Source organism: Haliaeetus leucocephalus, unplaced genomic scaffold, assembly GCF_000737465.1.
Source record: "Haliaeetus leucocephalus isolate CR32 unplaced genomic scaffold, Haliaeetus_leucocephalus-4.0 Scaffold450, whole genome shotgun sequence".
Classification (NCBI taxonomy): Eukaryota; Metazoa; Chordata; class Aves; order Accipitriformes; family Accipitridae; genus Haliaeetus; species Haliaeetus leucocephalus.
In genome coordinates this window covers 9,042,896-9,068,637 of record NW_010972886.1, presented here as the reverse complement: position 1 = coordinate 9,068,637, position 25,742 = coordinate 9,042,896, and the positions used below count along the sequence as shown (strand labels likewise).

The following is a 25,742-nucleotide window of genomic DNA, read 5'->3' as shown; positions in this document are numbered from 1 at the left end:
ATCCTTCTAAATGCCCCCTCATACAGTTCTTCTATCAGCTAAAATGAGGGATGCAGGTAAAGTAGCACATGAGGCCGCAATGCCAAGATTTTTCCTCAACAGAGCATCATTATGTTGCTTCTGAGCTTAGCCAGGGATACCGAAATCAATACAAGTTGAGGGCTCTTCCCGTTTTGCAGTACCGAGCATAAAGCTTTAACTAGAAAACATTCCTGTCCAAGCATAAGGATTTTATTTTCTTTTTAAAGAAACTAGGATGGAAGGAGGGGAGTCTTGGCTGGAGAATGGAGTAGGGGTGCTTTTCTCACTCTACGATAGCAATCAATAGGGAATGTGTTATTTTGTCATGTCAGATTTCCTCAGAATAAGCAGCTCATAATAGTTTTGTGATGGAAGTTAGAGAAAAGCTGACAGAACTGTGATTTCCCAAAGGAAACAAAGCAAACATAATCTACTTTGAAAAAAATCTGATTTTATTATTGTATTGAAAAGACCTGTCAATTTAAATAGATGTTTATTTCCATTCATGGTCTCAACCAGTGTTGTGTGTTAACATTATTCAGAACTGTATAAAAAGCCATTTGTGTTACACCGGTTAACATCCTAGAACACTGGCAGGGGGAGGGGGGTGGTGGTGGTGTTGAAGCAGCTTAACATTAAAAATAGGGTGTTCCCAAAAAACTTACAACTGACGCAGCATCTTCTATTCTAATTTTATAGGAGCTGAAGCATATTGCAAATACAACTCAAGTTACTTGGTCTTAAAAAAAAAAAAACAACCAAAAAACCCTGAAACTTTAAAACCAGATTGCTTTCATAGCAATATTGAAGCTGTCAGCTGAGAGAACACACACATACACTCTCATGTGTGCAAACACACACATGAAGAACCACACAGAGCACAACTGGAACACCCCATTCAGTATTTGGATTACGTATGCGTTCTTCTGAATCCATGATAGCTGTGATTTAAAATACTAGTTGCCTTTTTTTTTTTTTTTAATATATACGGAGTTTCCATGGAAACCCAAGATTCTGCACAATCAACTGACATTTATACTCATGGTGCTGTGAAGGTCTCTAGTGAAAGGGCCAAATTCCAAAACTTTTACTGAAATATGCACATACCTAACCAAAGCCAATGAAAAGGGGAGAAGATGGTTTAGAAAAGGGGTTGCAGGGTCAAGGTCTAGATTTGAATAATCACATGACAGATTGTCATTCAAAAAAGGTTTTTAAGTCATTCTTTGGTTTATTTCCATGATTCTCAACACTGTCCGAAAAGCCCATAGACAGTCACATGAGAAACCATAGCTCTAAAGCAAGCCCACAGCATTTTTAAATCTTGTGTATTAAACGTTCAGAAGACTACAGGAATTCAGAGTACCCCTTACATTCATGTCCCCAAAAATCTAGTAACTGCTTAAGTGCATGCACTGAGGCATGACCGGCATGCCTGTAAATTCATATTGTTCAAGTTAAGAGTAAATATAGCTGCAAAAAACCCCGCCCACCTATAATTAAATGGTCATTACTAGCAATACTATAGTGACTGTCTTGTTATTAAAGAAATGCAGACATAGTTTCTGCCTGTTTGGCTCACTCAGCCAAAAGGAAGCTGTCTGCTCGATTTAGAAAGAAAGCAAATTTTAAGAATCCAAGGGAGTTTAATATTTCCATGTTCCTGGGGTCAATTATTAATGTAAAGATGTAGACAAATGGCAAGTATATGAAAGCATATCTCATACATTCCAAGGTTTGGAAGTCAAAAGCAGACCTTAACTTCCTTATGCTTAAATGTTATGGTAGGCTTGGAAAACCAGTAAGAAGTGATATAATATTTCCATGAAAAGCAAAGTAGAACTAAGTCTAACTGGCATTCGTATGCAAGCAGTTTTTGCTACTATTTATGTAAGGCAGATTTTATTGCAAAGATAGTTACCAGTCCACTAGTAGGAGAAAATACAGGCAACTATACTCAGAGAAGATTGCTGATAATTACTAGTGACAACTTCTATTTTTCAGAACAACTCAGCTTTAATGTACTTTCTGGAAACAGCATTTTCATCACTGGTTTTCACTTCCTTCCCCATCCCATGTTAAGTATCAAAAATCAAGACTGAACAAAATGAATTGTGGATATTTACCAACCAACATCTCATATTCCAATGTTATTTTTAACTGGAACAAATATAGGTCATTCTTTATAACCTACTGCCAGTGGTTGTTTATAAATATCTGCTTGCTGCAGTAAACACTGGTCATTGAAATATTCATTTGCAGTAAGTACTTGGCACTACGTTAATATAGTTGTAAAGTTTAATAGAAGTGCTTCTGATGTACATACAAGCACTTAAAACAGACTTTTAAAACTTAGTTTGGGGGGTTTTAATATATATAGTTACAGTTTTCACAAGCATTTCTGAAAGTATTAAATCTCTTCAGAAGTTTAGAGGCTCCTGTCTCAGCATATCCAAGTTTCTTAACAATTACAGAATAGCTAATTTAACATTCTTGCTCCCTATGCTGAGACAACAAATGGTACCAAAATTTAGCTATAAAAAGAGGCAATTTTGGTCAGAGTGACCCCCAGCTGTCCCTTAACAGAAAAGCAACACAGCTCAAACCTGTCTCCTCCCTCCAGAAAAAGACACCTAAGGCCACAAATTTACATTTGCCAGAATATCAGGTGTTTCTCCATTTGTGGCAACTGTGTACATGCTCACTTAGAGAAATACAGTATGAAAGCCCCACCACCACCTTTAAGGATAAACCACCTCAGAAGCCAGTTTAGGCAGCAGTGCATATGGAACCACATTACATCAAAACAGTGTGTTAAAGCCATTCCAGCTAGTTAAACTAGTTTCTAACAATGTTTAATCAAAATTTCTAATTGCAGGAAAGAAAAAAAAAAATCTTAATGTAGAGAGAGGCAAAAAGATGCAAAGATAACCACCACAATGATCCAATAGCAAAAAGTCCTGTTTAAAGGTTTTCTGATGCTAAAAAAGGCACACAACCCCTTGTGAACTAGAGACAAAAGCTAGCAGTACTACAGCAATAAACCCAGAAGAAAAAGCCTACCAGAATTACCCAATTGCCTACTGGGAAGGAACAATGAAGTAGACAGGCTGCTCTTGCTCTGTTTTGTTTGCAGGGAAGTGGTCAAATTTAATAGTCAAATTTAGCCACATTAAGAAACATTTAACAAAAGCTACCCCAAGAAACCAGAACAAAACCTGACCTTTGGGTCAAAAGGCCACAGACAGGCCTTTCCATAGCATGTAGCTGAGTGAGTTCAGAGATTGGCAATGAAAGAAAAAAGCTTTAGACATGTGATGGGAACAAGCTTTGGGATTTATCGAACAGTCACACCAAGCTTCTCCAGCACACGCACTCCCTTTTCTTGGTATTCTTGTCGGGTCATCCAGAAGTTGTCTTTGTCTTTCATGATGTCTGCTAGAACTGCGCCACCCAAAAACACCATGTGCTTTCGACGAGGTGGATCTTCAATTCGAATCTTAAATTTCTAAGAAAAAGAAAAGAAACTGTTACTAGGATTCTTGAAACAAAGCCTTCCAAAATAAAATTGTGCTTTCCACCAGAACAATGAAATGGAAACTGTTTAGTGAGCAAAATGCACCAAAAAACTGAAATGCTAGCATAGGGCACTTTGCATGAGCTTCCAGCTTGTGCAACCAAAGTAAAATAACTACTTTGCACTGGAAATTAGAGACAGCTATTGACACTTCCCCCAAAATTATACTTTCAGTGTATCCACAAAAAGCCCAGGAGTCAGAACACAAAATTAAAGACCGTGTTTTTGCATTTCATGAACACGGTAAAGAGCAAAATACTTCCTAAGCTTCAATGGCTAAAATTATCAGAAGTTACCAGATCATCAAATCACAAAATATTTTAGAATTATACCAAGTTTCAGAAGGGCAAATGGAACAGATTTTAAACTTACACAATCTAGACCAGCTTAACTAATTAATATTCCCTTCAATTCTTCAATGCTAAAGCTCTAACTTCAAGAGCAAAAATTAGTACAGTCAAAGCTATGTGTGAAATATTGTCTTAGACTTAAAACATTCTCTACAATTGACTCCTATTCCATACGGCTGCAGAAGATTTTTAGAGAACAGGTATTAAGAACCAGCGAAGTTCTATTCAGTTCAACATTACAAACTCCACTCAAAGGAATTTTCTCTGTAAATATCTCCTCCTTGAAAAGCAGATAGCATTACAATGCAGTGTTACCTCTGTAACATGTGTGTGGCTGTTGTCTGCTTATCACAGTAACCAAGGAACAAGGGTAATTTATTCCACTTGAAGGTGTGTGAGAACTCTAGCCTCTTACTTTTGAGTATTTCACTTATAGCATGAACCAAAACTTTCACAGATTAAAAAAACCAAACTCATTAGCTTTGTTTAACCTACATTACAAGTTGTGCCCTAGCATTTATCAGCCCATTTTACATTCAAAACTAACCCAAGACTTCAGAAATTACTTGCTATTAGCATGGACTAGAAGGTGGCTCTATTGCAAGTATATACACACAAGCCACCTATACAAGAAACAGTCGTGAAGATCCAAGAGGCAGCAATTTTGCAAGTTGCATGGAGGGCCACTCGCAGCTTCTGTCATTTCTGACTACTTGGTTCCCTCTAGTGGGGATTCAGGATAAACCTCAGCCCCACACAAACAAAGCAGCAACTCGGTACCTACCGAGAGTTTTTCCACATCTCCTTTCAGAACTCGTTCCAGGTAGAGCTGTTTAAGTTCCCGCTCCAGTCGCGAAGGCAGCCCGGGGTACATGGTGGACCCTCCAGAGAGCACAATGTGCTTGTAGAATTCAGACCTGAAAAAAAAGGAAAAAAAAAGTCTTTCTAGTGTCATACAGTAGAAGTAGGTACATGTACATACAGGGGAGTAAATACAAATCTAAAAAACGGTCACTACACAAAGACAGACTTTGCATGAGTTTGGCAGACTTGCTCATGCTTTTCCAGGCATCCCAGAAAGCAGCAGTAAAAAGAATATTGTGCTTTTGAGATTTTATCCTTGCTTATTCATACCAAAATAGTCAAGTTTCCAGACAACCTGTTAAGCTTCAAGATCTCAGACTGAGCCCCACTCCCAGTATACACCCTCCCCCAGCAGTGCACTTATTAGTGTCTAAAGCAAAAGATGTATTCGGTGTGACTGCAGTTCTCGCATCACCCCTGCACCCTGAGAGAGGATTTTAAGTGTTCTGCTCTTACCTGGTATCAATGTCAGCAGCCTGGATGGTGTTAAACAGCAACTCAGCCACACCAACCCCCTCTACATTGATTAAGTGAGGCTGGAAGAGAGCCTCTGGTGCCTCAAACCGTTCTCCACCAACTTTGATAATCCTGCCATCTGGGAGCTAGTGAAGAAAAAACACCATTTAGAAGACTACATTCAGCTGCTTGGATACTAAACAAATCAGGAGGAAATGACCTACAGTGGTCCCTAATGTTTTATAACAGGAAATTGTTGATAATTGTCACCACTGCAAGAAGTCATTCAGTACTACTGACAGAAGGCACAAATTCTCCAACCATTATGCAATTCACTTAGAGACATCAGGGACCAGATACATCAATACTGACATACCAAACATTTCCTTGCAATACGACTCCTAATAACAATTTAAAAGATGATCTTACAGCAATAGTAATGCTTTCCTGTAAGTTCTTTTCTTCCATGTGTGATCACAGGAAGTTTCCACTAAGAGCAAGTTTACCATTCGTGTCACCAGATATCAGTCTTATACGTGTCACTGCTAGATGGATGAAGTTGGAACAATCTGACACGCTAGAGTAAGTCCACTTTCTCTACAAGCTCCTGTACTATAATATTCAAGTTTCAAGGATCTACAATGACAAAAATGAGTACAAAATCTTACGGAAAATCTGAAAAGAAAAAAAAAGCTTTTACAAGTTTTCACAGAACCAAGTAATCTGATTCTACAGACTCCTATGTCTGGGAAGTGAGCTACTGCCAAGAAAAATTTAGAAGGAATAATAAAGCTAAATGCTACCTGAATTTAAACTGCTATAAAGTTTAGGACAAGAAAAGCTGTCTCAAAACACTCACCGTGTAGGATTCAACTAGTACTGTGGTCTCTAATGCCAGTTTCTGCTCCTGTTCAATGTTGTATCCCACATAACACAGCTTTTCCTTGATCATGCGAACAGTCTCAAAATCAGCAGAATGGTTGAAAGCATACCCTCGCAGTAAGAGGAGCTAGAGGGAACATATGAGGTTAGCAGTAAGTTAAAGGAACAGTCCAGATCTCTTCATGAGTAGATGGGTACATTCAAACACATATCTTTAAAAGTTCATCTCCCTTTTTTAACTGCAAATTAAGTCAAATCTGTCACAGTGTATCCATTGTTACCAGAGAAGTAGAATAGCAGCAGCACTACTCCGTGTGGGAAATTTTCTTCGTCATTATCATTACAACTTTCAGTATATTTTCAGTATAACTGTTACAAAGACAAGTGAGAGATAACCAAAATAATTCTTATATTTAGGATTTCACTTCAGAACACTCCAATATTCCAGTTTAACCGTAAGATTTGTCAATCCAGAATATTGCTTATATTTAGAAAACTGGCCAAATAGTCTATGAAACATGCTATCTTATTTAATAATCAGGAAAGAATCACTATGCTATTTTCCACATTGTAAGAAGTCTTCCTGAAAATAAATTAGTAGAACTGATAGAATACAATCTTGTTTTCATTTTATGTATCAAGAAAGCCAACTTTTGAGTTTTTCCTTCCCAAATATGGAACAAAATCCCTTCCTACAAGACTGCCACTAAGAAAATGTGAAGTCTCTGAATAGTATCAATAATATCACATGTGACTTAGATGAGGAAACATAAGGATAGACTGAAGTAATACAGGCAATACAGGAGTTCTTTATGTAATTAACATATGAGTAATAAAGGGAAAATATGTAGTGGTTTCTTGCTATCAATGGATTTTAACTTGAACCAATGTACCACAGATACCAGCCTCAACCTTAAAAATTCTTTCCAGTTTACCTTGATGAGGTACCTAGTGATATCCCTCCCAGCAATATCTAACCGTCTGGTGAGATGAGGGAGAGAGAAGCCTTCATAAACTGGGCAAATATGAGTTACACCATCTCCAGAGTCCACAACAACACCAGTCAACAAACCTGAAAGAATGGGAAGGAAGGAGAAAAAAGAAAAAAAAAAAGGTACAACTTTTATTAGCACCTTCATAAATAGAGCAGAATAGTAGCGAGTTTAAGATAGCATTTTTCATTGTAATCTTAACACAACCTCTGCTCCCCTAGTCATCATTTTGGGAAAAGTAGTCACAATTTAAAATTCAGTTATTTCCATTCAGCTGGATTTTAAACTTAATTTTTTCATAGTAACAAATGCTTTCATGCATTTTTTTTTTAAGTATTACCTCTACTTTTTCCTAGATGCTTATAACTCTACCATTCACAATTTTATCTGGTGTTTTGACATCTTAAATTGTGCTCTAATTAAAGAGAGTATCTAAGATCATTAAATGCTTGTTGGGGCACAAACTCCTCCTCAGATTCAGCTGTGTATGCACAACCTCATATTAATTTCTCAAATATGAAGAAACCTAGAGGTATTCAGGCCACAAGTTCACCTTGTTACAATTATTAGGACTTGTTGATTTTGACTCGTATTCAAAAAACAAAACAATGCTTTCATAAGGTAGAGAATATTTGGACTATACAGCACACATCTAATTTTTTTCCCAACAGAAATAGCATTAGGCTGAATAAGGTCCACTTTCATAGACTCAAGAAATTAACTCAGGCAAAAAAAGTTTACCGTAAACCCATTAAATTCTAAGGTGTACAAAACTGAGATGTCCTAGGCATGTAGAAACAGAAGTTTCTTTACTTCACTAACAAAATAAATAAGAAGCACAATTAATGGTGAAAGTTGATTAGAAAACAATTTTGTAGTTTCTCATAAGCTACCTAAAGCAAGAAAACATATTTTAAGGGGAGACCTTAAAATAATGAAGGAACATTTAATATGTATTGGCAAGGTGCATTGGTTTGGCTACTGTGATTTGCTCAAGCTTTGTAACCGATTTGTTTGCTTTCTGTTTATCTGTCTCGAACGAACCAAAGAACACACCTTGGTTCAGCTGTGCGATCAGATCTTCAGATTTATTAGTGAACTGAAATAACCACCATGCAAGTCTCATTGTGTTTGCAATCGGACACACGCAGTAAGGAAGGAAATAGTCAGTCACAAGGGACTACACCTAACTCCAAAAGACTGTTGTGAGGAATTGCTGAAGAATTTCCTAATTAAACTCAGTTTTGATATATAAACCCCTTTGCCTTTAAAAGGCACACGAGCACGCAGAATTCCAGGTAAAAGCAACAATTAGGCTTAAGAGAGTTTTAACAGCAGCAACAAAATGTGATGCACTGAAATGAGGCACTGTATGTAATTTTAGCCACTACTTTAATCTTTAATGTAATATAAATAAGTAGGATGTTTTAAAGGGCTTTTATTTTCAAAAGCAAATGCTCTATTTATGTGCCACTTGGTTTTTATATCTCAGAAGGTCTTCAACATTGTTTTAGGTGATAGTATATAGAAACACTGTGGACTGCTCTAAGTTGTTTCACATTTTGTTGTTCACAAAGTAATTGAGCACTATATGGTAAAATACAATTACAGCAGAATTGAAGACTGTATATGTTAGTCAATTAAATACTTACAAGGAACCAAACCAAAGAAAAAACAAGGCGGGGGGGGGGAGGGGGGGCAGTAATAGCACAGATCGCAGCAAACAAAATTAATATCCAGGTCTGCAAAAGAGGTTTTGGTCCAACTAGTTTTAATGACTTGCATAACAATACCACCCTCCCAGTACTCCATCACTTTTGCTCTTGGACACAGAAACTATGGTGACATGTTAATGGACAAGGATATTTATGTCCTGCTATGTGTCAGCTAAATACACCAAGCCACTACTAAACAGATGTAAGGAGTCATGTCATTAGACCTGATGTGCTTGAGTAACTTCTTAAAATCCTAGATGGATTCAAGTCAATGTTGGAATTTCTACCAAATCCAGTGAAGCTGTAATTTTCTCCTCAGGCTGAGGATCACTTATTCTAGTTTATCTACAGCAAAAGAATGAACATTTTGCACTATTTTCAGGTGAAAAAAAAAAGTCACTTAGTCATCTTGAAATTCTCTTATGGTAATAAATTTTTCCTTTATTAGAAAATCAAAAGTACGTCATTAAGACTTGATGCCAAAGGCTAAATGACTACACCCTTAAACAATGACAGTTTTGATAAACCAGGTTGTCGCATTTACAAGCGTATCTCCACAGTTGGTTCATGAAAATAACACCAATAACAGTACCTATCAATAGTTCCTCAAAACAAAAAGCAAGCCCGTAAGTCAGAACTGAGCTTACTTTCAACAGCGTTGAGTTAAATCCAAGACCCATTAATACCATATTAGTACTTTGGCTCAGCAACACATTTATAAACCACACAGATTTTAAGTTATCTTTGCCTACCTTGAGCATACAAAGTAAGAACAGCCTGAATGGCTACATATACCCCAGAAAACTGGTATGTCTCAAACATAACCTGTAAGATGAAGGCAAAAATTAACATCCAAAAAAAGGCCAAATACTTAAAAGAAGTTTCATAGATGCTTGAAAACTGTATTTCTAGAATTCTGTATTTTTACTAATAAAAAACACTTTCCAAGAAATTTCATCATACAGATTCTACACACATTTGAAACCTACTTGCTTTATGGCAGTAAGTAGTACATTTAGCTCTATACATTACCTGTGCACACAAGATGAGCCATATGAAATATTCCACGTCCGTTTAGCAATGAAAGTGAATACTTTCAAGAAACCCACACACCAATTTCTGCAGCTTTACTAGAGCTGTTTTCCAAAGTGCTTAATGAGTGGGAGGCAGTACTTGTAGATCAGCCAAGTACTTCATTACTGAAATGTGACTTGGGAATGAAATGTTTGTTAAAGGTGTATGCTCTAAATCTAATGAAGTTCAGAGGTTTTTTTTCTCCTTCATATCAAGCCCTACAGACTGTGCACAACTGCAGACTATGTCAAGTAAAGACCAAACACTCCTACGCATATGGGTCTAGAATCAGTGTGGTGTCACAGGTTGTTCTCTGCATCTGGGCCACCTTCTTCCCTTCTTTAAAGCACAACTGATAACAAACTTCTAGAATTAGTGCAAAACCCACTATAACGGAAATAGCACAGGTAGGGCTAACTCTGCTGCTACATACAGAAAGCCACAGGTTTGCAGAACTCTTACTGAAACATGAAAAGTAACTGCCTGTCTTGTGGACTAGGTTCCCCTAACCACTAAACTAGTTTCAGTGAAGAAACAGTCTAAGATTAAAGGATGTAGAGTTTATAGGATCTTGTCTTCTTTATAAATGCAAAAAAGGCCAAGTAAACAAATCATACCATACAGCAGTTTTCCCCTCAAAATGCTTTACCAGGAAAAACAGATGAACTCCGATTATTTCAGCACATACAGAAGTTTTGCTTTTGCTATTCTGCAGCCTCCTGAGCACTTCTGCAATTTCTAGGATTAGAAGCTGATTAAATCCTAAGTACTCCCACAGCTCAAGTAAAAGATAGCTAAATATTTTTAAAGGAAAAAAGCTGATGTCTGACAATTTTAGAATTCTGAACTATTTAAAGGACCTGCTCCGTTACAATACCGTGATTTTAAATGGCTAGCCCATATAAAAAACCCGATCCTTGCAAAGTCAAGTTAATTATTTCATAGCTGTATCGAGCACACTGCAAAACCCCTGGGAAGACTGATGCCACCTTTCCCGGGATATTTGCTGTAAGCATGCAGCATAGCAGAAGTCAAGCAGAAAGGAACACAGAGGGGGAGCTGCACAGCACCCTGCCATGAGAACATCACGCTTTGGGTTTTTATAAACCCCCAGTGTGAACTGGGTATTATAAAAGGAAATTTAATACAGTAGTCAGATGCACGGGCTAAGCATGAGCAAGACATTTCAAGGCTGGCTAGTAACTTCCGTACTGGCCAAAATTTAGCACGTACGCAATACCTCCAGAAACAAGAAGCAGAAGTGTCTGCCAGAAAAGGAACAGTTGAAAGGGCAGCAACTCAAAAAGAGATCCCATTTGAGTAGTCATTATCTAAAACCAGCACTATTCCAATCGATGAGTCTTTCAAACAACCTCAGTGCTTACAAAATGAAAAACTAGTTTAAGAAAAATCTAAATTTTTAGCTTCATACAACAAAATGAATATTCAAACGGCATTAGTTACTGCCTTCACATGTTGTACTAAATCCTAGAAGCCACTGCAAAATCCTTTTATAACTTCCATGCAGGCCTTTGGTGCGGGGTTCTTCTTTCTTTCAAGACATCTAGGTCTGTTCTATTTGACATGAAAAACACCTTGACACGGGACATATACGTTAACAAATCTTAAGGTGTAAACACTGAGCAAGATGTTGTCCTGAGAAGATTCTTCCTTCTCATGACAACAGCTTTTGGTTTACCTACAAAGTGATGTTCTAATTGGGCATAGAAAGGAAGAATTAAAAATAGGGAAAAAAAGATAAAGAACACTAGGATTAGAAGCGACTGTGCTAGAGTATCTCTACAGCTACATCATATGCCATTACAGTTTGGCTGCTCCTAAGGGTACTACAGAATAAGAATGCAGCAGATAGAGACAAACAGCAAACACTCAGTTAAGCTGAGGAGCAACCAATGTCTTGTACATGCTAAGAATGAAAGAGCACTTTTAAAATACATATTTTACAACATAGCTGTCTACTGAACACTTGCTGCTGTTACTATGTAGCTGAGTTTGATGAGAAAATGGGGTGAGGAGAGACAATTACTAGAATGAAGTACAGCATATATAATTATCTATCATCTTGATATGGTCCAGATGACTAAGCTTTTATTTTAAAGTGCTACTGCACTGTACCACAAAATGTGGAGACATTATTATATTTACTTCAGGCTTTAGAAAAAAATAAATCTTAATTCAGTCCTCTGCTTCATACTGGGCTAGCCTCCCTGAAAACTAGGAGTCCATGTCAAAAATTGAAAGACTATAAATATGCTGCAGTTAAAAAGTAGACATTGCTAGTCTTCATAACACTGTAATCCATTCAAAATATTAATAGAAGCAATAAGCTTCTGTTTAACTCAGATTTAAATTTACAAAAACAGATTCTAGGTCTTCCTAATCCTCTGGATCATGATCAAGCATCTACAATCTCTGGAGTGGGTTAAAAAAAAAAAAAGTGCAAACGGAGCAATGCAAATATTTTATCAGACTTCAGAAGCCATACAAGACTTTTCAATTTATGGTATAAAATTACTCAGTCTGAGAAGAACTAAAACCTAGCCTTTTGTGTTTAGCAGGAAAACAGAAACAAGAATACTATTGTAGACAGCTGAAAGGCAAAGAAGCCTGAACAGGAAATTCAACTATTCTTGCTACATGGAGGCCACCCAGAATAATGTCTATCACACCACAGCTGACTGATATACAATAGACTGTATTACTAATGTTGCATTGCATAATACTTAGGTAATAGGTCCCTAATGCAATAGGTCCCTAATGCCCACAATTTCTAAGTAATGCTGAATTTAGATTGTACAGTTTGATTTTTTTCACTTAAGTTTTTCCAACTTCACTACACTTCATTTGCTCCCAGGTCACTGAAAGAAAAGATTAGCACAAACAGATTCACTGCCACATTGCAGAAAACACTACTGTAGCTGCGACAAAAAAAGTATTTTAAAGGAAAGGTCAGCAGCTAATGATAAATTCATACTAGACTAAGCAACAAATTTTTGGGGAAAAAAATATACACAAGCTTTCATATTCAAAGTTCTGATAAATGGATATGGTTTCAGACTTAGAACCCATTTTTCCCTGCCCTGTCGGCTACTCTAACTACACATTTTTTAATTACATTTTTGTTACACTGAATACTTACATTAATTGAAAATACCTATGATGCTTGAGAAGAAAAACAAAACAGGAAACTAAACTTTTTGTTCACGTCAAACATTACTGCTCTTCAAAACTGAGTCTGTCACGTGGTTCGAGCTAAACAAAATACATCTGACAACCTACATGAATGCAAGGTTCAGATGGAGCTTAGGTCGCCCAGGGCAGCACTGTGAGATCAAGGATCCAAGAACCAGGCTTTCCTTCTTAGAAGACTTTCATTGATAATCCCTATCATTAATCAAAGATTAGTGAACTGGTTGTCATCACACCTTTGTCTCAGCTACCTCCAATAACAGTGCTCCATCTGGTAAGCATCATCTTGCTCAAGCCTCAATCTCCTCTGAAGCATTACTGGCTTACAGAAGTCCAAGTCATTTAAAGTAATTAACATTAATCCAATAGCTAGTAATCAATATATCTTAGATACGTGAAGATAAACATACATTTCCAGTTCTGTGTCTTACTGTGGATATGGCTTGAGACAAGAAGCCTGCTTATAGCTTTTGAATGAGATCAGCTTGTTTGAATTTAACCACAGTAGCCTTCATGACTATGGCTGAAGACGAGTTTTGGTTAGAAAACAGGAGTACTGCTTTGCCTCAGTTATCAGATGTTCCAAGAAGTTAAAATCTCTTAGCGATGCTTCAATGACAGCATATATCAGTTTCTACTAGACAGACATACCTCCACAATCTTCTCCCTATTTTTAGTTGGATTCATGGGAGGTTCTGTGAGTAGTATTTTACAATTTTTTGTGTCAATATTAAGTTTCTCTGGTCCAAATGTGTAATCCCAGAGGTGCTTCATATCATCCCAGTTCCGAACTATGCCATTCTCCATGGGATAATTCACTTCCAGCATTGAGCGTAATTCACTTGCTTCATCACCAACCATGAGATCCTGTAAAATTTTAATATAGAAACACGTCAGTGCTTGCAAAGTTTTCCAAACACCAAAATCCTCAATAATGACAGTGAACTGCTCCAGCTTGTGTCCAACTGTGTTCTTAAACAATGCCCACATTTTAGAATCATTTTCAGGTACTTAGGAGAAAAGTAGAACATATTTCATGTAGTATTTAAATTTGGTTGTTACCCATCCCAAACCTTTACCAAAATAAACTTTGTTAATTCCATCCTCCAATTAACCTTAAATAAACCAATAAACCCTGCTACAGCTAGATACCACGAAGACCTTTATAAGTACAGACATTTCTTCACCAAGACCTCCAAAATTCTTTTATCTAATGCTAATTTCAAAAGGCCAAGATGCAAAATAGCACATAAGGGTAGTAGGTGGGATTGGCAGAATTATTTTTCCATGCATGTTGCAAATTTCTGTGCACAATACCAAAACAGGAATAATGAGTGGTGAATAAGCATACTGAACAGTAGCAAAAGCAAGTAAGAGATTAGAAGTTCCACACTAGACATTAAAAGAAACAATGGTTTACATACTGCCTATGTCAGTAGGGTGTGAAGAGACACATCTAAATACAAAATATACCCTCGTCTGTTTCATGCCAAAAGTTCCAAGCCAAAAACCCCAGCAATGCATTCTTACACAAATACAACCAACTAATGCATAGTTTGTATAGTCATTTCACACTGATTAAGCAATCTGTTTATTATAGTTAGTTATGCAAACATTGCATATTCAAATTAGTAGCATCATATCTTCTCCTTTCCCACGTATTTCCCAGAGGAAGTATGCACAGTAACATGTTAGCTTTGCTCCTTATTACATCCCATACTTTTCTAAAGAAGCCTCAACTGACTTGCTCATATTTAGCCTGTAAAAACATATTAATATGGAAACAGTGCTGTTGATACCTATAAATATTACAGTCATTTCATTGCAAAAACCCAGCTGCTTCATACAAAAACATGACACCGCAGTTTGCGGTTACTGTGGCACAGAAAACTTCAAACTGAGGGTTACTCAACCTACTATTTAATGCTATGGAAAAAAGATGCACAACGAAAAAAACCTAGCGTCCAGTTTATAATGCCTTTTTTAAGAAGTAATCTAAACAATTACTGTTGACTATATAAAAAGGAAGTCAACTGAAAATAGTTTAAATCAAACCATCCCTCTTCCAACCCCTCTCCCTGGCAAGGCATTTTGTTTTCCCTTGCACAGTAGATCACTGTACAGAAGACAGAAGTCAAGACTAACATTTTAAATCAAATGTACTCTAGTGAAACCATACTATGAAAACTCCACCATGCAGCCACATTATTCCTGAGAATTTAAGACGACAGAAACTCCACCAGTTAGAAAAACCAGAAGCCTTTTTTGTGCATTGTTCTTTGAGGCTCTATGCTGTCAAACAGGACATAGCCCAGGAAAAGCTGCTATTCAAATGTTCAATGAAGGTTGTGCAAAACTTTCACATCCTTTTAAAACAAAGTTAAAGGGCAGAACAATTGTTCTCAAGAGCACACTAACAAACGTGCGCTTGGTAGGTGAAGAGGAAGAAGGACAGCACAACTGAATTTGCAGAGAGGAACCCGTATCATGATATTCAATGTTTCCACCGCTTTGGTACTCAGTAATATTTGTCTAACTGAAATCTGAAAGTTTTTTCAAGCTCTTGGTTTGTAATGTTAAATATAGCAATTTCTACTGTTAAAGATGCTGAGCTCATGTTGCTCTTTAAGAGTTATTCTTATATCTTGCAAAACTACAGGTTATGTAGCATTTAGAAGCAATACATAAAATATTCTCATGAATTAGTTGCTAGTAAACCAAAGCAATGAACAACGTCCAAAATAAGTATGTATTCAAATGTAAAATGTAGGACAAGACAAAACAATGAATAGCATCAAAAAATAACATAACAGCTACTAGGTCCCATCAAGCAAAAATGGTAAACAAACAGCACAGGGGCACCTCACTTACCATCTTTTTGTTATTCTACTTCAACAGGTCAAGAAAGGTGAAGAAAGAAGGTAGAAGCAAGAAAGTCAGAAAAGGCCTAAATGAAATTCTCAAATTATTTTAAGTATACAGTAGAAATAGGCTGAAAAGAGATGCATGTACAGCAGGAAATGATCTGAGTTAGTTTAGTTAGAGCCAAACTAACATTCTCAGGATCTCAGATTAAAGTGTCTCTTTAAAGAAAGCTATGCTACATATCAGTGGCATGTCATGTTTATGCATCTTACGTTGCAAACAAGATCAGTATGTCTGACTATTTCTCATAAATAGGATTCTGTGCATAAATATTCTGTAACACAGGAGTTTTACCCCGGGCAAGGCATTTATCTGAACTAGACAAGACTCTGCACAAGGTATTTGACCATAACTAGCTCTGACAAATGCTAAGTTCAAATTTTGTTTTAAAAATTCTGCTTTAAATACCCAAGAACTGAAAACTGTAACATAAAAGCATTCACCTATAAGCAGGTTAATCTCTTTATATATCATGGAACAAATACCCCAAAAGAATCAGGTAAGAGATGTTTACTTAAATTATGGCATCTACTCTCAGAATGGAAATAAGCAATCATGAAGTGCAGTATTAAGAGCAGCGTCTCAAAGCTCTTTCCCTATAGCAAGCTACGGAGGTAGAAGATAATTAAAGCAGCCAGGAAGCACTATGAGATATTTGAAGTGTAGGCGTACAAACATTGTCCAAAGTCATACTAAAGCCATTTCCATGATTATTGAGATTTTTCTTCCTTTGATTAAATTCACTTTGAGTCACTTAAGCTGTCAAAAGCCACAGGATAACTATCAGCACCATTAGGGCAAATCTACTTATTCTGCAAGCTGTGTCAAAGGAAAGTGCGTACAGTTTCTGGCAGCTGCCTTTGCACAGGCAGTACCACAGAGGCAGGTCAGAGCATGGCCTTCTTCCTCACTTCATATCCAGAGAATGACCTTCTCCAGGTTGTCTTTGGCAGAAACTGAGCAGAACTGTAGGACATGAACTATGGCTCAGCAGGTCACTCGCTGGGTCTGATCTGCCCCCAAATCCTGATTGTTTCAAATAGTCAAAGCTACTTATCTGTCCTGCCTTCTATGCTTCTAGTTTTAGAGTTTTAAGGTTGCAATTTTAAGCAAAATAATCCCACTAATAACTGAACTTTTGTGTTTATGTCCTGAACTGGGGACTCTGAGTAGGAGAAAAAACTATATCCCCACTGCTGCCTGAAATGATAATCCAGAAGGAAAAAATGGACGAAGCAACTTGAAATTGGTAACTCAATAGATGGATGATAACCACTGTTTTATCAACCTCCAGACTCTTCACAGAGTTTCTGAAGTTCACAGAAATGACAGCTTTTCTGAATAGTTTTGAAAAGTTAAACTGATAATCTTCTTGCCAGCTTCCTTTAGTCAATTTTAAACTTATCCCGTAAGAACTTGCAGTGAATGGCTCGAATTAAATTTTGGCATAAAATTCACCTGCTAAAATACATTTTTTTAGGAAATCTGCAAAATTCTCACACAGAAAAACAGCACTCACACTTAACAAGTCTTCCTATTTTATTATCCTACTGGGATACCCAAATTACCTGTGGCTGGGATTTCTTCTCTTGATACACTGTTTCCTTAAGAAAGAGTGACAAGCTATTACAGGCAGATGCTGTAAAACTTCTAGGAAGAATCTAGACACAGTTTACACTCAGAAATACACCCATGTGATCTACGCTCAAGCAGAAGATGGGCAATGCATGCAAAATTATATATAGTCTGCTGGTTCTTTAGCACTGATTTCATAGCAACCACCGACTTTACCTCCTATCTTTCCAATTCCACACTGTCATCTGTAATGACATTAAACTAAGTTATCAGATAATCAGAGGATCAAAAACTGGCAGGACAGGCTGTATCAGATCAGCTGGAAAGAAAACACGACTTCAACAATGAGATTTCATGCAAGAGAATTTTTCTTGGACTTAAGACTCGTAAATCACTGCGTAACTTTCATAAAACTTTACGAGGACCTCCTTAAAGAAATTTTCACATTAAGTTCAAGTAGATATCCGAAGAAACACCTCTCCAAGTCTTGCAAGAGAAAGGAAGACATTTTCCCTCTTCTTACAAAACCTCCTGCCTACTGTGAAAGGGAAATATCTCCATCCTTTCGACCAAATTGTCCTAGCTGACACAAGGTAAGTGGTATTGCAGTATTTAAAAAAAAAAAAACCTAACAAAAAAAAAAACCACAAAGCATTTCAGAAAGGTCTGATGTCTTTGATCCTCTTGACTTCCTAGTACGGCCTTCTGCTGATGTGACTAACTTTTAACAGGCCAACAGCAGAAATCAGATAATTGAAGTTCTCCTTGTCGCCCATAGGGTTCTGAAAATAAGGAACAAGATTGGGCAGATGGGTTTTTTTTTCCTTTTACTAACCTGCTGCTCAGAAGCAACAGGGAAAGCAAAATTGAAAGCCTGTACATGTGTGGTTCTACTTGACCTTCACTGGCCCAAGTGAGGGCTTCTACAGTTCTGCATTGCCTCCTGCTTCTCCCTCTAGTTCCTGCTTCTTCTGCCTTGCTCTCAAATTGGAGCTTGCACAACTATCTAGTTACGTAGTCAAAACTTTACCTGACAAAGAAATCACTCTTTTTCAGTTCGATCAGCTCACTAAAAGTGGCTCACCACACGACTATACAAGCAGTACAACCAGCACAAGGTAAGAATGCATGGCGAGAAGCAAGAAAGGAGGATGTAACCACAGCAGGGCCAAGACATTTACTGAAGCCTGTATTGCAGAAGCAACTACTAACATTTGAAGCATTACTCTGTAATTACAAAATAAAGGGAGAAATGATAGCTCCCCAGACTTCAGAAAAAGATTCTCAAACAGTTGTGTGTCACTCCATTCCAAGCTTGGAATAACATCCCAAGACAAAGTGGCCTGAGCACAGCCTCCCCATCTCTAACTGGTGTGGAATGCCTACATCTATCAACAGCAAAAAGAAAAGAAAAGAAAAACAATAGAAACAATGAAATGCAAACACATCCAAGGTTAAAAGTCTGGCACAAGATCACAGATGATCAATTGTGAGCAGAAAGCAAACAGCACAGAAAGACCTGGAAGCTCCAGCAGTTCTTCAGCATTGTCTCAGAATCTCACAGTACAGCTCGGTGACAAACATCAACCCCCCTTCTGGTCTGATTTCTGCCTTCTAATCTTGACAACATTTACATATTGGCATCTGAAGCCCCTTTTTGCCCAGAACCACCTGAACCCTACCTGCTGCCTCCTCAGATGTACTATCTGAAGACCTCCAGTGCTTTAGACTACCCTCTTAATAACTTTGTAGTTTGTGACAGGCCAATACAGAAATTAATCAAGAGATAGTGAAACAGCATAAAGGAGAATTAAGGGAAAGGCATTTCCAAACATTACATAAGTCAAAAGCTGCCCTAAATATTTTTATGTGTCAGAAAGGAATAATAATGAAAAAAATTTACCTTGATTTCAATGTTTCCCACTTTAGCAGTTGATCTTATAATGGGTCTTCCAACCAAAGCTGGAAAAATGTGCTCTGGAAAATTTGAGCCTGCGTAGCCACATTTCACAAACTGAAAAGGAATAAATAATTTTATCAGAACATGCATTACTTTTGTTTGCCAACAGAAACCTGGTTTGGAGTAAAAAATTAAAAGCCCAAATTTAAGAGCATGTGTCCCACCGGAAACCAATTAGATTTATACTTTCAAATAAATTTTGCACATTTCAGATGATGTGTAGAACTGTAAAACTGAATTAAAGTATTTTCCAGAATGTTTTCTGAATCTAGACTGTCAGATTATTTGAGAAACAGTATTAAAACGACTAAGTATGTTGAGAGGTGTAAAACAGTCCAGTGTTTGAATTTGGATTTCCTGCCACTCTATAAAAAAATTCTCTAACAACCCAAAATCCATCATTTTCTAATGGATCCCCTTATAATGAGTACCCAATGAGACCAAATTAAATTGCCTCTCCAATTAAAGCACACAGTAGCATAGCAAATTACACACCAGAAAAAAACCAAACCCTTGTGAATTCAGGTATAATGCTGTTATAAAAAGTGTTTAACAGTGAACTAGCAGGTAGTCTGCAATTCAGATGGATTTCTCAGTGTTTCATAACTTTCAGGGTTTCTTTTAAGGATAAAGGTAGGACTTTGCAGTAAGCACTTCTAAAACCAACAGCACAACCAAAACCTCAGCTGATGGTAGTTCAGACCAAACAGGATACTCTGAAAGAGCATTTGTTACCCAAAATATGTACAAAAGGAAGCTTTGTATCACTGGGTCCCAAGATAGCATATACACTAAGAAAACAGTGGGGAATAACTGAGCATAAAAAAATATATACAAAGTTTTACAATTGAGCTTCCTCTAGTGACAAGAACTTTAAATGTGCCAGCAAGAAGATACAATTTTAGCTAAAGGGGATCAGCAAATTATGCTCTTTGGCTATCCTACTCTGATGTTCATATACCATACTCTGATGTTCAGCCTGCAGTTCATATAGAGCAGGCTTCTCTTTTTGATGCATACTTTGAGTACTGCGCTGTATCAGCATGCCAGAACAAAATCCTGCAGTCCCAAACTAAACATTATGCATGTTCATCTGCAAAATTATTCAACGGTAACAGCAGTAACACAGCATCACGGGATCGTTCAGGTTGGAGGGAACCTCAGGAGCCGTCTCGTCCAACCTTGGGCTCAAAGCAGTCAACACTGAATTCAGACCAGGTTGCTTAGGGCTTTGACCAGTTAGGTGTTGGAAGCCTCTAAGGACAGACAATTCACAGCCTCCTTAGGACCCTGCCCCAAAATTTAATTATCCATTTCAGGTTGTATTAAAAGCCATCTGCTAGAATTTCCAAAATGTTCACAAACATTTTCTGAAGACTGCCACTGAAACAATTATCACAGAAAAGAGTACAGCTAGTTGCAGCTGAGGGGAATTCTGCCATTACACTAACAGTAACATGAAAAGTCACTTTCTGTTGATCTAAATTATTCGCCTTACTGCAGTAAAAAGGGCATCTGTTTTGGAAAGAAATTTATAAAGCCAGTTACAGAAAGAGCCAAGAGATATTTTAACTAAAGTTGGGCTAATACAGGGGGGAAGGGAATTTTTTTTGTGATCCTAATTTCTTTCACCCATTCAATGCTTGCTGTCTCCAAAGGCACAGCTGTTTGGAATACCTGAGGAATGACACTGTGTATACTTCACTTATTCTACTTCAATCCATGTTTTCTGAACAGGCAAGTACTTACCAACTCTTTTGCTTGTATTAAGGCCAGAATTACCTAGGACTTACCCAGATCTTATCTGTGTATTCAAGAACGCAGTGCTGCTATGCGAAAGCAGAGTAGCCACAAGCATTTCTGGATCGCACTACCTGAATACATCAGAAGACTTTACCAAAGTTTGATACCAGAGGAAACATGAGACATTTTGAAGGACTGAGCCAAGTCCAAATAATGGTGTCCAAATCTTTTAAAAAAATAAGCTCTCTTTCAGACTTGGCAAATTACTGCATTCAGGGCAATCACACAATTTTTGTTGCAATGACAAGTGTTTAGGTATGCTTGTTATAAATTTCATTGTGCAGGACCTGGTCAAGCTAGAAGGAAGTTCTATAAAACAGCCCATACAATCCCATCCTCCAGCTTAGGGTTTCATAAATTGTTCCGAGTACAACTATAAGCACCTCCAGGTAGCCCATGCACCTTTACACCCATATATTTGCTTGCAGCTTTTCCTCCTTTTCTTTCCCCCAGCATGAAGCAACTTCCCTACCAGTCATCACCATGCTGGTCAAGAGAAGTAACAGGACCAGTACCACCTAAATGAGTCTTTACAACTCAAGCTACTGCAGCACCCCTCACGAAGCTCCGCTACCCACACTTCTAAATCCTGCCAACTACGCAAATAAACCCCGAGATTTATAGGGCAACCACTGAGACAGGTGACCAAAATGACTACTGCACAAAATCAGTGCGTGCGTCTTGGCCAACCTTAAAAATACCTCTCAAAATATACAACTACGCTGACCTAGAAAATGCCAACCTACAAAAACACTATTCTAAGTTCTTACTATTTGAACTGTAATAGTAACTTCCAGCCCCTTTCTGTGTTAAGACCTTGGCACACCTTCCCAAGTAGTTAACAATGTTGGCAATTAATAAATCCTAGATTTTAAAAGCAGACTGTCGTTTCTCCAACCAGCCTAAAACAATCAAAACCAGACTTAATCCATGTGAACTGCAATGAGCAAGATTAAACTTGGACATTCGTGGTCTGTTCCCTACCTCCTTCAGGCCAGAACAGAGCACCTTAAAAAATGACATTTTTACAAAGTTTGATAAACTCAGCAGCAGATAGAAGGGGTAGAATTTTAACTGTCTCTTCCCCTTCAAATCTGAAACTTCCCCCTCCAGGCTACATTTGGTGAAGATGAGAACAAGTCAGCCTTGTACGTCAGCTTCCCCATCAGCGAGGGCATCCCCACTGTAGTATTCTCCCTGACATGATACTGAATATTCAGCTGGTTCAGTAGGTTTGTGATGACATAACATTGGATATTATGGCTGAAGAACAAGACTCGGTAAAACTACCAATAGGTAAATGCACCTAACAAACACAGATATAACAACAGATCCTGGACAGTTTTAGATTTTGAAGGGGTACAAAGAACATAAGATACTTCTCCTTCCCACCCCTTAAAGGAGATCCTCCAAAATGTTCAATTAAGTGTTATGAACTGCAGTAGTCTGGAACTTAATCAGCTTCTCTTTTCTAGTGCCAGACATTAAATACTTACTGTCCCTGCCACACTCAGTTTGAAACTCTCTAGTAAAATTTAAGTATAGCATGCTTGTTTCTCTTCCATCTCCTATTGTGCACCCCCTTGGAACAATTATCATATAATTTCAGTACAATGCTTAGTATACATCATGTCTTGAACAAAAACACCAACACCCAATGAATTTACCCATCTCTGTACGGAAGACAAAATTCATCATCATTCATTTTTGCATGCATTTGCTATACATTCAGAATGTTTTAAGAATAGCTACTTAGCTTGCCTGTGTGCAAGACCTTGTATGTAAGAAGTTTTACCATATATAGTTTCTTCTCCATTTCACTGTGGTTTATACCAACTCTTTCACTTCCTACTGAGTCATCAAATAGTAAGAAGTTGTATGTATAAGTATTCTTTCAAACAAAAAGAATGAGGAAGCTCACAAACAGGTCATGTGACAAGTTTTAAAATGAATACTAATATTCTTATCAGGTCTCTGTGCTTGATACTTTCCATTGATGCAACTCTCAAACAAAAACCCTAAACACAGTTAGAGAAATTTTACAGGCCGCTAAGTAATTTACCATTTGTCCTATACCAATAAGAACATCCATCACTAATGCTTTAGACCTTTGAGGTGCCATTGCCTGCCTCTCTCCTACATTACATGTTTCAAGAACTTCCTTCTAGTCACCTCTTCCTCAAAGAGTGGTTGCAGCCAGATACATTATAAGTCCTATTGCAGCATAACAAGAACAGTAAATTTCAAAGACAAGCCTAAAGTTAAAATCTCATCTGATTTTTCTGAAGATATTCTCCATTTTTATGTAATATTTCTGGCACTGGCAAGAGACTTACTTTCAATTGTGGTTTTAAGTATGACATATCACAGTGTATCAGAAATCACTCTGACATAAAGCATCTCTTCTTTGTCATAGAGAAAAAAATATTATTATAAAAATACTGGTTTGACAATATAGGACTACTTGATAATCTCAATACGCAGTTGAGGCTTGAAAGATTTACTGAATGGAGTTTTCTTCAACTTTCATTATCCCAATTCAATGTAAATATTTTGAGTTTACTAATTTAACAATTATTTCTTGATACTCTGCTCTCCCACACAGTAAACTCTGTGGCCAAGGTACTTCCATATGTATGTTTTTCTGCTTAGAGGCTGAACACAACCCAAAGCAACACAAGGTAAAGTAACACAGGCCCCTCCTCTCGGCACCGCAGTGGCACTATAAAGGCACCTTCCACAATTATAGTTATTTATATCCTGCTGGTACAACTCACAGAGGAAAAAAAACCCATATCATTCCAAGATGTCTCTCAATTTAAAAGCACACACAGATATGTTACACTGCACAAAATCTGTGTTGCAAACACAGCATGGAAAATTGGGTAAAAATAATGGCTTCTACCCCATGCCTCACACCTTACTGACACCAGCCAAAGCACAACACTGCCGTCACTACTGATATACTAAACATTTTACAACTCAATGATTTATTGCTATGTGAAGGACCACACTAATGGATGAACCTCGAAAATTTTTTTTGGATATGGGCCTGACAATAAGAGTATTAAACAATGAAAAAAAAACCCCAAACAACCAAAAAACCCAACACAAACTACAAAAAAGCTTCCACATCCTTTTGTAAGAAGAAAATGATAAATGCCTTCTTTTTTTCTTTTTTCTAAATGATAGCGTAAAAAGTGCCCAAAGGCTCCAGACCCCAGCCCTATTAAAGATAATTTTTGCTAGAGGAGGAGAAACAAGATCAGAAGCGTCAAACCCCAGAATTGTCAAATATGATGTTGTTCTTCCTGAACCACTCTAATCATTTCAGATGCTAATTGGAAATCCTTCTAATTCAGGATGCTGAATCTCTAACAGCGACATCCTTTGTCTCAACTATGCCCTCCTTGGCTTTAAAAAAAAAAAAATCTTCTTTATTTCAAGTGTTTATAAAAAACCCCACACGTCCTTTTTTTTTTTTGCCATTCAAGATATCTTCACATGCTGTCAGCTCTGTTAACTCCCCACATAATACTTCTTTACTGGGGGAAACCCTAGATTGCTAAACAAAACATGAGGGGGAATATCCACCTACAGTATCTTATCTTTTTGCTTTAAAATGGTATCTTTTTCACTTCCTGTCAAAGCGCCTCAAAGCCTGCGTACCACTGACAAAAGGACGGATTTCTAGCGGGTGCCTGCCCACTCACGGGGGGGGGGCGGCGGAGAAGGTGAAAGGAAGCGGAGAAAACCTTTGGGGCTCTCTTGATTAAAAAAAATGCCAATTTTGAGTATGTTGCAGATCAGGAAAGTATTAATGAAAGGATGATGCTCCATTTTGGCCAGCAGCCGCAAAAGAAAAGAAAAAAAAACAAAAAACAAAACCAAAACAAACCCACCGAACATTTCCCTAGAACTAATAATCCTGCATACAGAGGACACATCCCTGGTTGGTCAACGTATAATGCGCTCATTCAGAATTTTTTTTAAAAATCGGTATTTTGTGTTAAACGCTCGTTGCTACAGAGAGACTTGCTCAGGTTTCGTAGGGAAATAAGATATTCACGGTAAAACGGCAAAATGCCGGCGGGGGCGGGGGGGGGCATAACACAATACCCGCCCACCAGACACAGCACCGAAGACACCCCCCCCCCCGGCCGGTAGATTTTGCTCAGCCGGTTTAGAAACAAGCGCACAACCGGCAAACCGCCGGGACGGCCGTTTTTCCGCGCCGCGCTCCCCCCGCCCATTCATTCCGCGGGCCCGCACCGACCTCCCGCGCTGCGGCGGCTGCCCGCGGGCCGGGGCTGGCGGAGAGCGGCGCGGCCCTCGCCG

General features: G+C 37.9%; 1 protein-coding gene across 1 annotated transcript; it reads right to left on the bottom strand.

Moving 5' to 3' along the window:
• Positions 1 to 454: 454 nt before the first annotated feature.
• ACTR2 (ARP2 actin-related protein 2 homolog (yeast)) lies at positions 455 to 25,661 on the bottom strand. Its single transcript, XM_010575051.1, has 9 exons — positions 25,524 to 25,661; positions 19,545 to 19,655; positions 13,793 to 14,008; positions 9,610 to 9,682; positions 7,086 to 7,222; positions 6,128 to 6,277; positions 5,269 to 5,414; positions 4,733 to 4,865; positions 455 to 3,529 (listed from the first exon to the last, which is right to left on the bottom strand). Exons 1-9 carry the CDS (start codon positions 25,659 to 25,661, stop codon positions 3,359 to 3,361), a joined length of 1,275 nt encoding a protein of 424 aa, XP_010573353.1. The 3' UTR covers positions 455 to 3,358.
• Positions 25,662 to 25,742: the final 81 nt, after the last annotated feature.